This window comes from Myzus persicae, unplaced genomic scaffold (assembly GCF_001856785.1).
Source record: "Myzus persicae strain clone G006 unplaced genomic scaffold, MPER_G0061.0, whole genome shotgun sequence".
Lineage (NCBI taxonomy): Eukaryota > Metazoa > Arthropoda > Insecta > Hemiptera > Aphididae > Myzus > Myzus persicae.
The window spans coordinates 69,446-84,388 of NW_019103739.1; the positions used below are offsets into that span (position 1 = coordinate 69,446).

At 26.5% G+C, this 14,943-nt stretch overlaps 2 protein-coding genes across 2 annotated transcripts; both read right to left on the bottom strand.

Annotated features, from left to right (window-relative positions):
• Nucleotides 1-168: 168 nt before the first annotated feature.
• Nucleotides 169-11,013, bottom strand: LOC111035182 (putative leucine-rich repeat-containing protein DDB_G0290503). Its single transcript, XM_022316704.1, has 16 exons — nucleotides 10,533-11,013; nucleotides 10,164-10,258; nucleotides 7,756-10,039; nucleotides 5,147-5,175; nucleotides 4,954-5,055; nucleotides 4,507-4,623; nucleotides 4,376-4,432; nucleotides 4,118-4,312; nucleotides 3,915-4,049; nucleotides 2,649-2,934; nucleotides 2,426-2,564; nucleotides 2,219-2,320; nucleotides 1,542-1,638; nucleotides 1,373-1,478; nucleotides 1,017-1,304; nucleotides 169-955 (listed from the first exon to the last, which is right to left on the bottom strand). Exons 1-16 carry the CDS (start codon nucleotides 10,663-10,665, stop codon nucleotides 918-920), a joined length of 4,203 nt encoding a protein of 1,400 aa, XP_022172396.1. The 5' UTR covers nucleotides 10,666-11,013; the 3' UTR covers nucleotides 169-917.
• Nucleotides 11,014-12,050: 1,037 nt separating this feature from the next.
• LOC111035175 (minor histocompatibility antigen H13) lies at nucleotides 12,051-14,876 on the bottom strand. The gene is made up of 8 exons (XM_022316698.1): nucleotides 14,421-14,876; nucleotides 14,254-14,352; nucleotides 14,067-14,149; nucleotides 13,806-13,980; nucleotides 13,552-13,735; nucleotides 13,331-13,454; nucleotides 13,070-13,258; nucleotides 12,051-12,895 (listed from the first exon to the last, which is right to left on the bottom strand). Exons 1-8 carry the CDS (start codon nucleotides 14,610-14,612, stop codon nucleotides 12,844-12,846), a joined length of 1,098 nt encoding a protein of 365 aa, XP_022172390.1. The 5' UTR covers nucleotides 14,613-14,876; the 3' UTR covers nucleotides 12,051-12,843.
• Nucleotides 14,877-14,943: the final 67 nt, after the last annotated feature.

Here is a 14,943-nt window from a genome sequence, read left to right on the forward strand (position 1 = left end):
AAGTAATTTTTAATAGAAATAAGTAATAACCATTAACAACAGTGGTACATAATAATAATAATAATAATAATGGAAATAAAATCGTGTCCCAGAAAATTTGCCTGATGTTAGCATAGGTAGCATAATGGTTTTTAATTAACAAGTAAATCTTAAAATAACTATAAAATATGTTAAACAAATATAATTAATAAATAAAAGTTTTTTTTTACATTGAGTTGGAATGGCAAATAGGGTTTAATCCCATAGTTCTAATAACATACTTATAATTTAAAAAATATTTTAAAAGGTATTGCTAGGTATTCCAAATCCCTATTAATATTTTACAAAATATATTTCAGTAGCAATAGAGTATTTAATACATTTAGAAACAACATTAATATTAGTCCTTACACTACAAAAATATATTTCTTTTTTCGTCAGTCAAAGTTGAAAATTAGTGAAGCACTCAGAGATGTGTTTACAAATGAGAATTACTGTAAAAATCAACACACAGAATTGATTACATTGATACAACACTGGCATATAATTTTGTATGGTGGTTAAATTATGATCAGCTGGTTTAATGTACAGAAATCATTAATAGGGATCCAGCTTTTAACCATTTATTTTTTAATAATATGGTTCAAATAAATTTTCTTTTTACACACAAGAGTTGTAGTTATACGGATAGTTTAAAAATGCATTAAATCACAGTGAAATTACTTACAACTTTACAAGGGAAAAAATATATAACAATTGTTAGAAATGTATAAGCATAAAACCAAAAAATAATAATTTGTAAAAATAAAAAATATTTGAATTAAATGATATACACCAATAATAATTAATTAAACGTTTAATCTTAACAAAAACTATAATTCTGAAAATAACTTCAGAAATTTGCATATCATAATAGTAACAATGTGTGCAAAATATAATTATTTGTCAAGTGATTCAACTGAATGACCCAATGAATCTGGAATATAAAAAAATATATTAATTAGATGTTTGTATATTATGTTGATATTATTTCTTACTTTCTCGATTCATATAGTTATATCTTTGAGCCAACGGTCGAAATGCGGAAGACCTTTGTAAAGGTGGCGGAGAACCAGGTGAAAGTGATCGATTGTGCCTCCTAGATAAAGGAGCTGGTGGACTAGGAGCTTGACCCAAAGCGCCAAGTGGAGGTAACCGTTGGTTAGTTAAAATTGGAGGAGGTGGCTCAAAATCAAGTAATGTAAGTAATGTGAAATCAGGAGACACAGTTGGCAATGGTATGTCTAACAGTTCATCTTCAAAATCTTTGGACGAATCTATGCTTTCTGCAAAATAAAGAAATTAAGAAGAATGAACTTTTGTTTTAATAAATCTTGTTATAAATTTAACTGACTTGCACCATTTTCCAGTTTTTTATCAACCATGGTTAATTTATTTCTTAGTTGTGCAGTTTCGAGTTCCATTTCTTTAAGTTTCCTCTCAGCTTGTCTGAATGATATCTTTGAAAAAAACAATAATAATTTGTACTCTCAATATGATTAAATTAAATTTAAGAAGCTTACCCAATAATCACTGGCTTTTTTATCTGCCGCTGATATTTGAATTTTGAAACTAGTTTCTTGATCAGTTATTTCTTTCTTTAATGATTGAATTTCTGATCTTAAAAATTAAACCATTTGAAATGTTAAATAATTGAATTTAAAATTTAAAAAGGTAGGCATGTGGGTACCGTTCTACTGTACAATAGTTATTTATATGCTGTGTAAGACAAATTTGAATTCAATGATACACAATTATGTCAATATATGTTTAGTAAAAATAAATATAAGAAGGGCATTATAATATAATACAAATTAACAAATGTCGATAAACATATCATGCATATTTAAGAATATTGAATAAAAAAATGTAAATATTTTTTCAGAGTACCTGACTACTGAAGTACTGTCAGTATCTCTGATGAGAGTTATTCTTTTACCAATAAATATTTTTTCTATAAAGACTTCAACAATTATTACACTTAATTGGGTATAGTTAAGAAAATTGACACCGATTTAGTAGTTATGACCAGATTTAGCAATAAAATCTCAGCGTAGCTACATTAAAGGCAGCAGACAGAATCTGGTACTAGTTTGAGCATTTGCCTCACTTCATAGACCATTGCCGTGATATTACGTGCCTTGCACTACCTATTCGCGAGCGCGGTGAGTTCTTATTCTGAACTGAGTATAGTACTCACTTATAATTGAAAATTTCTTGGTTTAGAGATTTAATACGTTCATTAAGGTCACTAGATTCCCCTTCTTTATCATCACATAACACTGCTTTCTCATTAATTTGTCTGTAACAAATATTGCATACTATTAATAACTCTTAAAATACTTTCAAAATTAAAATCAAATAAATATGCAAATTAAAAAAATAAATGTTTATTACATATACATACTTAAGGTACTCCTGTTCTTGTTCTTTAAAAAACTTTGTTAGAATATTCAATTTGTTTACAGATTCTTCATTCTTTGTTTCTAATTTTGAACAGTTATTTTCTAAATCTACTATATCACTTTTCAAAACCTCTATATGATCTGTAATGATCAATTATGATTATTATTTTTCTGCTTGTTACATTATAACTAGTAATTATCATCAAAGTATTTAGTATATCTAACCTAAGAACTGTTGATTTGATTTCAAAGCCTCGTTCAATTTGTGTTTGTATCCTTCAGATATTTGTTTTGCTGATTTGAGTTCAGCAGATAATTTAATTGAAGATAAAAATTGTTTGCTATCTGCTGGATTTAATTTCTGTGACACAATTTCTTGTAAAGCTTCTTTAGACAATAAAGCTTCATTTTCTGCAGTCATTAAATCATAAGTCTGCTTGTCCAATTCAAATTGTAAACTATTTAATTCAGATCGTAGTTTTGATTCTTTCGCCATATTTTTAGTAATAACCTATAACATATAACTATATAAGTACCAACAATTAAAAGTTTATAAACTTAATACTTCTAAGAAGTGTTCAAACGGAGGTGTATTTATAACTGTTGAACAACACAATATTTTATTTTGGCACTCTAAAGCTATACTTATACATAGATTAAAAATGGTAAAACAATAGTTGGAATATCAAATCAGTAAATAAAATGAATAAACATTGCTCAACTTTATACTATTTCTTTCAGATCAGTAGTATATTAAAGGAAGTATTTTTTTGATAGTTGACAAAATCATAGAAGCTTCAAATTACCCAAGTTTGGTCTGGTTTTAATCTAAAAAAGGATATTCCAAAGCCTATTTTGTTATCAATAACACTGGCTCTAAGTTTCAACCATAATAACTATATCATTGTGTATAGAGAAACAATGTATTATAAAATACGTCTTACACAGATACACTCTCGGGGAGGCGGCTAACAGATGGCGCCTGGAAAAAACAGTGTAGTAGTATCCTATTTGTTAATAATTATTGTACACAATTGCCAGTGACAAATTAATCATTACAATAACTACCAATAATCTAGCATGTACGACATAATAGTAAAGTTAATTATTATAATATCGTTATCATGTCAAATAATAAAACATGAGTAATAATATCATATCATTTAATTTCACCTATTGAAAAAATAGAATAATATAATCAGTGAATAGACTGGTAGCGTGCTTTGTTGTCAGCGTCAAATGTCACCGAACTAATATTTAAAGTAGCATAAAATATGAAACATTGATTCTTTTACAATATATACTCAATGATATTATAAACTATGTAATTAGTAAGATAAATTAAATTAAATTTTAAGACAGAATATGAAATTCAAATAATACAAGTATTCAAAAGAATATTAAAACAAGCTTTTCTGCTTGTATTGTAAGTTTTAACTAAATAATAATCAATTAACTTTAAGTTATTTTTAATAATCTCATTAGACTCACTTCTTCTAATTGTAAAGATAGTTTAGCTTTGTCTTCAGCCAAACTAGTACTCTTATTAGTTAACTCTTCTACAGTAATTGAAAGAGCTTTTCCAGTGTCAATTATCTTTTCTAACTCTTTAGATTTTTCAAAATTCTAAATACGAAAAAAAAATATAGTACAAAGTATTTATACTTATTGGAATTAATAAATCTTGATTTTACTTTTTTTGTAAGAGCTGCTATCAAATTTTCTGAATCAACTAATTTTGCTTTCAAAGTATTTAATTGTTCTTTATTTTTTGTACTAGATTCTAATGCTGAAGATAATAGTGTATGCATTTCCATACCATTTTCAGTTAATTCTACAATTTCTTGTTCGAGATTTTCAATTCGTATAGCTTGAGATGATATAATATCCTAAATATAAAATTGTTAATTGCGTTAAATATTTTACTAATAAATATTAATTAAAATAACCACCTCTGATTTAGTCAAATGATCACTCAAAGATTCAATTTCAGAATTTCTTTCTGTTCTCTGAAAACAAAATTATTAATTAAAGTACATCAACAAACACTTAAATAAATGAAACCTTATTAATAAAAACCTACTGATTGTGTATTTCCAGAGTTCAATTCTTTTAATAATAGTAATTCTTTTTCAATTATTAACAAATTCTGATCTTTAGCTGCTAGCAATGTTAACAAATGACTTTCGTATGTTCCATTCTAAAAAATTAACATTATTAAAGCTGACAATCAAATATAAACTAAAAAGGTACATACAATGATTAATATTAATTTTAACAACAGCGGTAGGTAATAACTATTTAGTTCATTATGAATCAATATTCAATACTAATTGCGTTATTGCCTGTGCATCATTTTAATTTTAAAACACACTTAAATATTTAATAGATGGTGTTTTACTAAAATTTACTAAGTGGTGGAGTAATAGTATAATACAAATTTTATTATCTACCAAATTATTTTAAATTAGTAAATCTCAGTGGAAATGTTTACATATATTAGGTGTGTTTAAAATTTAAATATATTTACTTGATATTTGTAATAAATTAGTGAAAATAGTAGTGTGACTACCGCCACAACAATAAAATACAATTCTGAATGCTTGATAATCTTCTTATGTTCCAACATTTTCTGGAAAAATATTTTTCGACAATCAATTATTAGATTTGAACTTAAAACAATAATAATATAAAACAAGCATTTGTATTTATTTTCAACTCACTTCGTTTTCAACAGCATCAGGGTATACATCTGTAATAGAATAAACTTATAATTAAAATTAAATTAAATATATCCTAAATTAAAAATATATTAAAACATGAGATATTCTTACAGCATATAATACATGAATAATGAATTTAGGTAATGATTCAGCACTTAAGTTGTTAGTGAACACCATGAAAATTTGTGAATGCACGAATTAGGTAACACAAAATTATAATACTATGGATAAAGAAATACATTGCTCATAACTCTGAATTGAATTTCTATAAATAGGTGGTTGCAGGGATAGATTGGGATTTTGGACCGCCCCTGGCAAATTAGTATTTGGCAGCCCATTACCAGGCCCATATTTGGTACAAATACTAGGCATAATAAATAATGAAACACAATCTGTATTCTTCATATTTGCCAATAATTAAATTTAAATTAAAATATTAAAATATAAGTTCTCTCTGCCTGAAATACTATTATAATATTTATTAAATTATTTGATATTTGACAATTTAAAAAATGTATTACCTAACTTACTTTTTCTTACACACACTTAAATAGCAGCCCTAAATGTGAAAGAAATTAATAATTATTACCCGTGCTTGAATTGAGGGAAGACAGAGTCGCTCTTTTATTTCAAAATTATGAGCACCCTGTTTTATTATATCCTAATCAATTAACATTTAAATATTCAGGTACGCACATTTTTTTTCACTTTTGCATTCTCACTTCTAATATTTTCTTAATTTAAGCACTGATTATTATATTATATTATTGTATAACTTTACTGAGATCAGTTTTGTCGTGAATGATAATAATTATTACAATATTACATTATTACATTATACATACAGTCAAAACTCTTTATAACGAATCTGAAGGGACCAAGAGATTTCTTTCGTTATAGAGAGTTTTCGTAATAGAGAGGGTTTAAAAAAAAACAAAATTTTAATTATTTATGTATAAAGGTATGTACCTATGTAATATTATATATCAAACACATCATTATTTTTACAAATAATGAAAGAATGTAATCGTTCTTGGAAATCTCGGCATTATTGCCGATTATTTTTATAGTTTATATATGTAATAGATACGATAACACGTAAAATGTATTATGAAACATAAAATATTGTTTCGTTATTGAGAGTGACTAATACATTATAGAGAATGAATTGTCTAATGGGTTATATAGCAAACCAACCATTATTATGTAATGTTTACGTTAAATAGAGTTTTTCGTTGTAAAGAGTTTCGTTATAAAGAGTTTTCACTGTATTTACAAAAACAAAAGTTATTAGTTATTATTCAATATTTTGTTTTTTGCTTTGCAATGCTCTCTGTGATAAAAAATATTAGTAACCTATGAGAAAAACTAGTCTATAACTAGTGTCGTTGCCACATATGTCAATAACATGAGTTGCTTTAAATCGAAGAAATCTTATAAAAGCCTCATAGGTACACATAAAAGAAGGAAAATTTTACATATGAAGATAAAAAAAATTGAAATTTATAATGTTTTTTTAAAATTGTTTTAAAATAAATTTTGTTAAGACTAAATATTAAACAAAATGGGCTAGGTAATTGAATCCTGTAGTCATTAAAGCTCTTATATAATGATATTCAGGATGATCCATTTAAAGGGCACACTAATTATCTAGAAAAGAACGAACTTTTTTTTCTAAGACCAAGATTTATGCTTTTCTAAAACTGTATAGCATTTAAATTTTTTCACGCTTTTATTTATTGGTGAAATCACTATCAACTTTTTATTTTCAAATGGGGACATGTGAGAAAAGGTCATAAATTCATAAAACCATTTTATTTACAAATATTAGCATTAAAATTTTTATTTTTCGTTATTTCGTTCACAAAATGAAGCTCCTCAAACTTTGGTGGTTTAAGGAGGATGTTGATTAAACTATTTATTCATTTGTTTAAGACCAGGAGCTGTAAGTGACGAATTTGATACTCTTCAACCTAAGGTAACAATTAATAAGTGATAACTATTGTACTTTGAACCCACATAATTTATTGGCCTATCGACTCATTAGACATACTGAATTACGACAAATGGTTAATAGAAAACTGGTTATTTGGATAACTGGATATTTGTAGCACCACCAGTTATAACATCTCCTTAGACCACAAAACTTTGAGGAACTGTATCTCGCAAGCCAAATAACAAAAAAAAAACATAATAGTTTTATCAAATTATGAACTTTTTTAATATGTCCCCATTAGAAAATCAAAAGTTGATAGTGTTTCACCAATAGATATAAAGGTGAAAAAAATTGAAAAATTATACAGTTTTAGAAAAGCATAAATCTGTTAAAAAAAAAAAAAAAATCAAAAAGTTAATAATTTTTGAGATAATAAGTGTAACCTCCTCTTAAATGGATCACACTGTATACCAAAATCTTTATCGAATAACTGAGTATATTAAGTTATGTTATAAAACAATTACTATGTTTCTTTAATACTAATGTTAGGTATTAGAATAAATTCAAATATTATCTTAAATATTGATGTATCATAAAAATAAAAAAATTAAACTAAGACAACTGTAACGTAACTTTTATTAAAATAAAAATATAACTTTGATCTATAGCTTACCATTGTATTCACTAGAATTATCGCCAAAAATATTCCAAATAAAATCAATTGTAATCATCGTAGGAGAAGATAACCAATTTTGAAATTTATCTAAAGGACTCAATTCTACTTCAGAGTGTTCCGTTATTTCATTAATTATATTTTCCTTTCCTTTTTCATAATCAATATTAGCTGAGTGTGAAATGTCATTAGGGTGTAGATGTTTGGGAACTGGATTTAAAGGCTGCGGAGATTTAATTATTTTTTCTACATTTCTTTTAAAATTAAGACAGTTAACTCCACTGCAAGTTTCCGGGTGACCAAAAGATGCCACAAAACTTTTAGGTACAAATTCTTTCAGCTGCTCATTATCATTATATTCCATAGTTTTATGGACATTTGCATAGGGCAATTCCTTGTTTTCAGTATTATATTGATGTTGAATAATTTCATCATCATGATTTGGGGTACTGTCAATTGATTGCAAACATCCAGCTGATGTACACTGATCAACTGAATTTTTATTTAATACTTCTGTTACATCCAGTTCATTAACAACTGTTGTATGGTAATCATTAGATGGAACAATTTTGGTCTCATTAATTAATTCTTGCGGGGGAGAAGATTTTGTTGTATTAGTATCAGCTGAATCATTATTTGATATATTAGATTCGACATTAGGTAAATTATCCTTGTGAGTGTTTTGAGATTTATGTTCTTTGGGATCATTTGATACTATAGGTATATCATCTTTAGTTTCACTAACTACTGGCTGATATATAATTTCATCTTTTAAATTGTCTCCAATAGCCATAGAATCATCATTTGAAATTTCACTTTCATAATTTATTTCTACCTTTTCTTTTTCTTTGTCTAATAAAGGTGATTGTTTATAATTGGTGTCAATCTGTTGGTTGTCGGCTTCAGTGATAGCTGGTAAAGAATCACTATTTATGTTTTCCGGCTGCGTTTTATTTAATTGTTCTGTACTATCATTATTAACTACAACTGTATTGGAGTTTTGTGACCCTACAACATTAACTGATTCCTGTATCAAAATATTTGTTTCTGGCTCTACACTTGGTAATTCTTGAGCAGTTTGTACTTCTTCACTTTTTGGTTGATAAGAACTATTCATATTCAACTCTTTAGTACCATTATTATTTTCTTTTAAATCAACTACTATATTGGAGTCTTGTAGCTTTGTATTACTGCTAACTGGTTTTTGTGCTGAGACATCTATTTTTTTCTCTTCACTTGGTAATTGTTGAGTAGTTTGTATGGGTTCATTTATTTGCTGATGAGAACTGTTAATATTAGGCACTTCAGTGCTATTATTAATATCTTGTAAATTAATATCTATATTAGTGATTTGTGGTGCCACATAAATTGATTTTTGTATTAAATTATCTGCCTCATCTAAATGTGATGATTCATGAGTAATTTGTACTTGTTCAATTTCTTGTTGATATGAACTATCTAAAGTAAATTCTTTAGTATCATTATTATTACTATCTTCTAAGTTAACTTCTGAATTAATGTTTTTTGGTGACAAATTATTAGTTGATTCATTTATTGAATTATCTGTCTTATCTAAATTTGGTGATTGCTGTGTTATTTGAACGTTATCAATTATTTGTTGAAGAGAATCGTCTGTACTCACTGGAGAAATACTACTTCTTGAATTTTCAGTTACAATGTTTTCTTTGACTCCTTTTACACAAGAATCTAAAGAACATTCTGACGAAAAATGGTTTTCTAATTGTTGATCACTAGTTGATGGATGTGTATTTTGTTGGTTTATAGTTTTAGCTTTAAAATTTTTTTCAGAATCAACAGAATCAGTATTTAAAATCTGTTCACTGTTTGTAGATAATATTTCATTAACTGAATTTATAGGAACATCATTATTAATTTTTGGTGGATTTTGAACTAAATTATCATCAAGATCTGATTCATCTTCACTTTCAATTTCTATACTTTCGTCTATATCATTATCATAATCTGAAGAAAATGAATCTGTTTCATTATTTAATTTATCATCAAATTGTTCAGTATCTTTATTGTTTACATCTTGAAGAACTTCTGAAGTATCAATTTCATCACTAATCTTGAAAATTGTTTCATCAGTATCTGTACTAATATGAGAGATACTGGAATCACTGTCTATATCTTCATTATTTTGATTATTTGATTCGCATATTTCTAAATTATTTTTAAAAACATTTACTCTAAACTTCCAATGTTCATGTTTAGCTAAATGTAATATTTTAATATCTCGTCTATAGATTCTAGATTTTTTACCCTAAAAAAATAAAATAAGCATTATAAATTAAAATGAATTAATATTAAAAATGAAACAAGTTAATTTAACTGATTTATTTTTTGAAAATTGTGTGTTACTAATAAAATATAAATAATTAGTTCACCTTCAGGCTTTTGACCAAAAGCATGTTGTCATTTTGACCAAGAATGGTGACATTATGTTTTGGACTAATAAGACGTCGGCCCACTGAGATTTTATCTAAATCCAAAGCAGATAAAATGTTATGAGTGTGAATCAGAATTATGGTTAGAATACAATTAATTAATATAAATGTTAATATTTTTGGTGAATAACATATGCAACCGAATGACCCAAAATATACTAATTAAAACATTGAAACCCATGCAATTACTATAATGATTTCCAATTTAATCTTGTACAAGTATAATGCATAGGTATGTACACTAGTTTAAATCTCATAATATAATGTTATACCATTTCAAATTCCAAACAGCAACTCCACACCACTTACCATTCACTATTGCACTGTCACACTCAGGGGTTAGACACTGAAACTCAAATACTGGGTCGGACCCACAGTGTACTGCCGGCGAACCAATGTTGAGTATGGCCGAAGTGATGACTATTATTTTAAGTACAAACATTGTCAGCACCGTTCGAGCGTCTCAAGTCATCTGAACAAATAAACTGTTCTTCTAGACGATCGACCCGTCGTAATTGAAAAACAATATCTTAGACACGCACTATGAAAAATGAATTAATAAAAAACACGTACTACGCAATCAACGCGATATTATTGTTATAATATTATTATTATTAAAATATAGTTGTTTTCGCTGTGCGAAAATGAAAGTAACAACTATAACAACAAGTAACTACTGTTATTTGTCTAGGTCTCATGCCCAGAATTGGCAGAATTTAGCTATCAGATTTATTCGGATCAGTTGTTGAACGAGAATGTAAGACAACGTCCGCAACCAGCTTACTCCACAGATAGTACTATCTTTAATTGTGGTGATTGTACGTGGTTGTCTTAACACGTTGACAAACGGTAATCAGCTGACCGCCTCGAATATAATTTTTTTTTTAATAATAATTTACATATTTCATCTATAATTCAGTATTTTTATTGTGTATTTGTGTCTAACATACAAATTTAAAGCCATAAAATATGTAATTATAAAGATCAAGGCACTGGAAAAAACACAGAATACTAGAATTGATTAAATGGATCAATAGAAAGAATACCCATGTCTAAAAATAAATACATATTATTTTGAAATGTGTAATACACTGAATTTAACGATTTTATCGCCCTACAGTAAAAACTATAATAGATATTAGATACCCAATCTTTTTCTTTAATAATAATTATTTCTTATGTTCTTGAATTTTAATAATCATTTTGTTATTATTAGGTAAATAAATACTAAATATCTATATCAAATATGAATATTATTAGTTCCATAATTCCACTGTACTTTTATAATAAATAATAATACATTAATATATCATACATTCATACCTATGTTTATTACTTAGGTAAAATATAATATTCTTTTACATTACAATATAAAAAAACAGGACTTTACCTACATAGGTTTCTGAAGAAACCATTGAACCATTTTATACTTTTTGCATTCCTCACAATTTTCACTGCATGTGCCATATTGTCATGGGACAAAAATATTTTACCTAAAATATCATTACACTTATATTAATTTTGATTAAATTATAAAAATTGAAAAACTATATATTATAGATACTTGAATTTATGTATTGACACATAAATACCATAGAACTTTAACGTATCTGATGAAAATATGACGTGGAAAGTAAAAATAAATGTTTAAAACCAAATGAGTTAAAATAATAATTTATTTTAAATAATAAATCATAAGAACAAAATACATTCAACAAGTAAATTAAAAAAACAAATACAATCTTATTTAACATTATCATTATACAGATTTAACTTAACATAAATTAGACACTGAGTTCAAAGTTTCAAACAATTACAGTTAACATCTATTGGTAGAATGTATATAATATATTATCTATTGTACAAATCCATACACTGGTAGATGTATTTGACTTTACAAAAAATGATTTCATTAATAGAAGAAAATATCATAAATTGTAGTCAGTAATAACATACCAAGAAAATATAAACACATTTTTAAAAACGAAATCGAGATCAAATTAATTTATAACTGAAAGACACACACAAATTTTTTTTAAATGTACTTACAAAAGAAAAAAAACATGAGTTTATCAGAATTGATCTAATAAAGTATAGTTTGTAAATATCTATGCAAAGTATCTGAATTCCAATTGCACATTAAAAGATTATGTTGATGATCAGAATTAGAAAGTATATCACACACAAAGACATTTATAAAACTATAATTAGGAAAAGTTAAATACAATGAATAATGATAGAATATAACATAAACAATAATTGTAGTGTATCAATAATATATTACATTGGCAAATTATTTTATTTTAAATAATAAACTTAATAAGTACATTTTAGTTTATTTTTCATCGCCCTGACAATTACTTTATAATATATTTAATGTACTGTTGTCAGGGAATTACAATTTTTAATGAACAATGATTTAATACAATTTATTTTGAATGTGTCATGTATTGAAGTTATTAATCTCTCAACAGCAAATTTAATGGATAACGGGTCCTCAAATGTATACATTAATACATTATGATAATTCAATAAATGTCATAAAAAAACAATAATACCGTCGGGAAAATAATTTGATTTAATATAAGGCAAAAAATAGTAAAATTGATAGGTACTTCAATTATTTCAATTTTTTGGAAGTCTTTTCTGGTTCCATTTTATGATCTTCATAGCTGTAAAATATTTATAAATCCATAATTTTAATACATTTTTTTTATAAAAATATATTCTTTACGCATATTTTATCAAATAAAAATAAGTTTTCAGTTTTAAAATACAAAATAATAAAATAAACATAAAGTAACATAAATAATTACTTATATGCATACTATTAATGTTAATATTACCTGAATAAAGTTTTTAAATCTCCACATACTAAAGCTACCAACATGGGAGTAATTAAACATGCAGGTACCAAGTATAATAAAGCTGGCTGAGCTGCTTTAAATACATGCATGACAAATACAGTGGTAAGTAGGCCCAAAAAATAGGCTAAAAATGTTGCATTGAAATATGTATTTGTCTTACGTTTTAAGCTATAAAATCAAAAAATATATTAAAATGTACTCTCTTTAATTCATCAATATAAATAAAATAAAAGTATATACCTATGATCAAATCTTAACATGAATGCAATAAATATTCCGGGAATAACAATATCACCTAAGCCCAACATAGCAAAGTTCTTAGCAGCTAAAATACCATTTTCTAATAAATCCTGAGGGAATACAACTGTAATGAAGTATAAATAAATTAGATTGAAATTAAGTGTATCATTATGTATGTGTACAAATATTAGAATTTTTCATGTAAAAGATGATGAACTAACGTTTGATAGGAGCATCAAATGATTTGGCCACAGTAACCATAACGTTGGTACCAAACACCCAAAATATATCATAGACAAATAGACCACATAAGAGGATACATCCAATTTTAATAGTGTTGAGGTGCAACAATTCTATTCCATTTATAGCAAAGGCCAATCCAAATATATTGTTTGTAATCCAATGCTAAAATTAAAAAAATATTTATATAATTAGTTATATTAATACTAGGAAACAACCAAAAATAAAATAATACCTTGCTATATATATAAAATGTTCCTACGATTGCACATGATATAAAACATAATACATCATGTAATGTACATTTTACATTTATCCAATCATGTTTTTTTTCACCAGTGCCTTCTGTAAACTGCAATTGGTATTTTGTCTTAGGAATACTTTTTGGTAACATGGCGCTAAATTTAGAACTAAGTAAAAAAAAATAAATATATTGTAGCAATAATTTGAATAGGTAGGTAATTATCATTTATTCTTGTAAATAATAGATCTTTACCCTAGAACATTACTTAAGGCTGCCACTCCAAGAACATAAAAATATAAAGTCACTAATAGATTTATGTGTTCCTTAGAAAAAACCTATATTTCAAATAAACAAGATAGATATTATATTTTTTGAATATAAAAAATGCATAAACAAATTGGTATGATTATTATCTGTAAGACTATATAATATTTGATACCCTAAAAATGATGTAGAGCGTAAAGAGAGCTCCACTAGCAATCACTGGAAACATCATGGCATCTTTTTCTGTCATGGACTCTGGTATTTCTTTTTTCATCTGAAATAGGAAACAAGATTTTAGCCTAATGGCTAGGTAATTATAAATATGTTAGTTTAAATACTAACTTTATTTTTAATGTGTAGTTCTACTGATCGGAAGGAGCCAAAAAATATAGGCACTAAAGCCATGACCACTAAACTGGTGTATGCAATCAGCATACCTTCAGTGGTGGCCGGTACTTTTTTGAGAACAGACTCTGTGTCCGTACCATTTGTCCCGTTTAAGGTTTTTATTATGTCATCTACGATTTCGGCCATTGTTGAAAAATTAAGTTAAATAGTAAAAATAATAATGAAGACAACTCGTACAGATTTATTTTAAATTGTTATAAATGGGTAGCTCAAGAAGACGTGAACTAATAAATATATAGAATATATGTAGTGAAAGTAAAACGTACCCACAACCACAAGTCACAAACTCACAATACGAATACAACCCGGTAAACTACAATATTGTAAAAATGGACCAAATACATTATACACGAGTGACAACAAGACATGGTTAGTGATACAGATTATAGACGTAAAAAGCGCACGTCAACTAAAATATAATCTAACACAGGAATCCGTTATAAGTTTAGTAAATTTC

Excerpts from the sequence above, each read along its gene's own strand:
- LOC111035175 (XM_022316698.1), bottom strand. The coding sequence starts at position 14,612 with ATGGCCGAAATCGTAGATGACATAATAAAAACCTTAAACGGGACAAAT. Across the intron at positions 14,353-14,420 it reads AACTACACATTAAAAATAAA|ATGAAAAAAGAAATACCAGA; the intron begins GTTAGTATTTAA and ends TTCCTATTTCAG. Across the intron at positions 13,736-13,805 it reads CATTTTATATATATAGCAAG|CATTGGATTACAAACAATAT; the intron begins GTATTATTTTAT and ends TTTTAATTTTAG.
- LOC111035182 (XM_022316704.1), bottom strand. The coding sequence starts at position 10,665 with ATGTTTGTACTTAAAATAATAGTCATCACTTCGGCCATACTCAACATT. Across the intron at positions 5,056-5,146 it reads CTGATGCTGTTGAAAACGAA|AAAATGTTGGAACATAAGAA; the intron begins GTGAGTTGAAAA and ends ATATTTTTCCAG. Across the intron at positions 956-1,016 it reads TAACTATATGAATCGAGAAA|ATTCATTGGGTCATTCAGTT; the intron begins GTAAGAAATAAT and ends TTTATATTCCAG.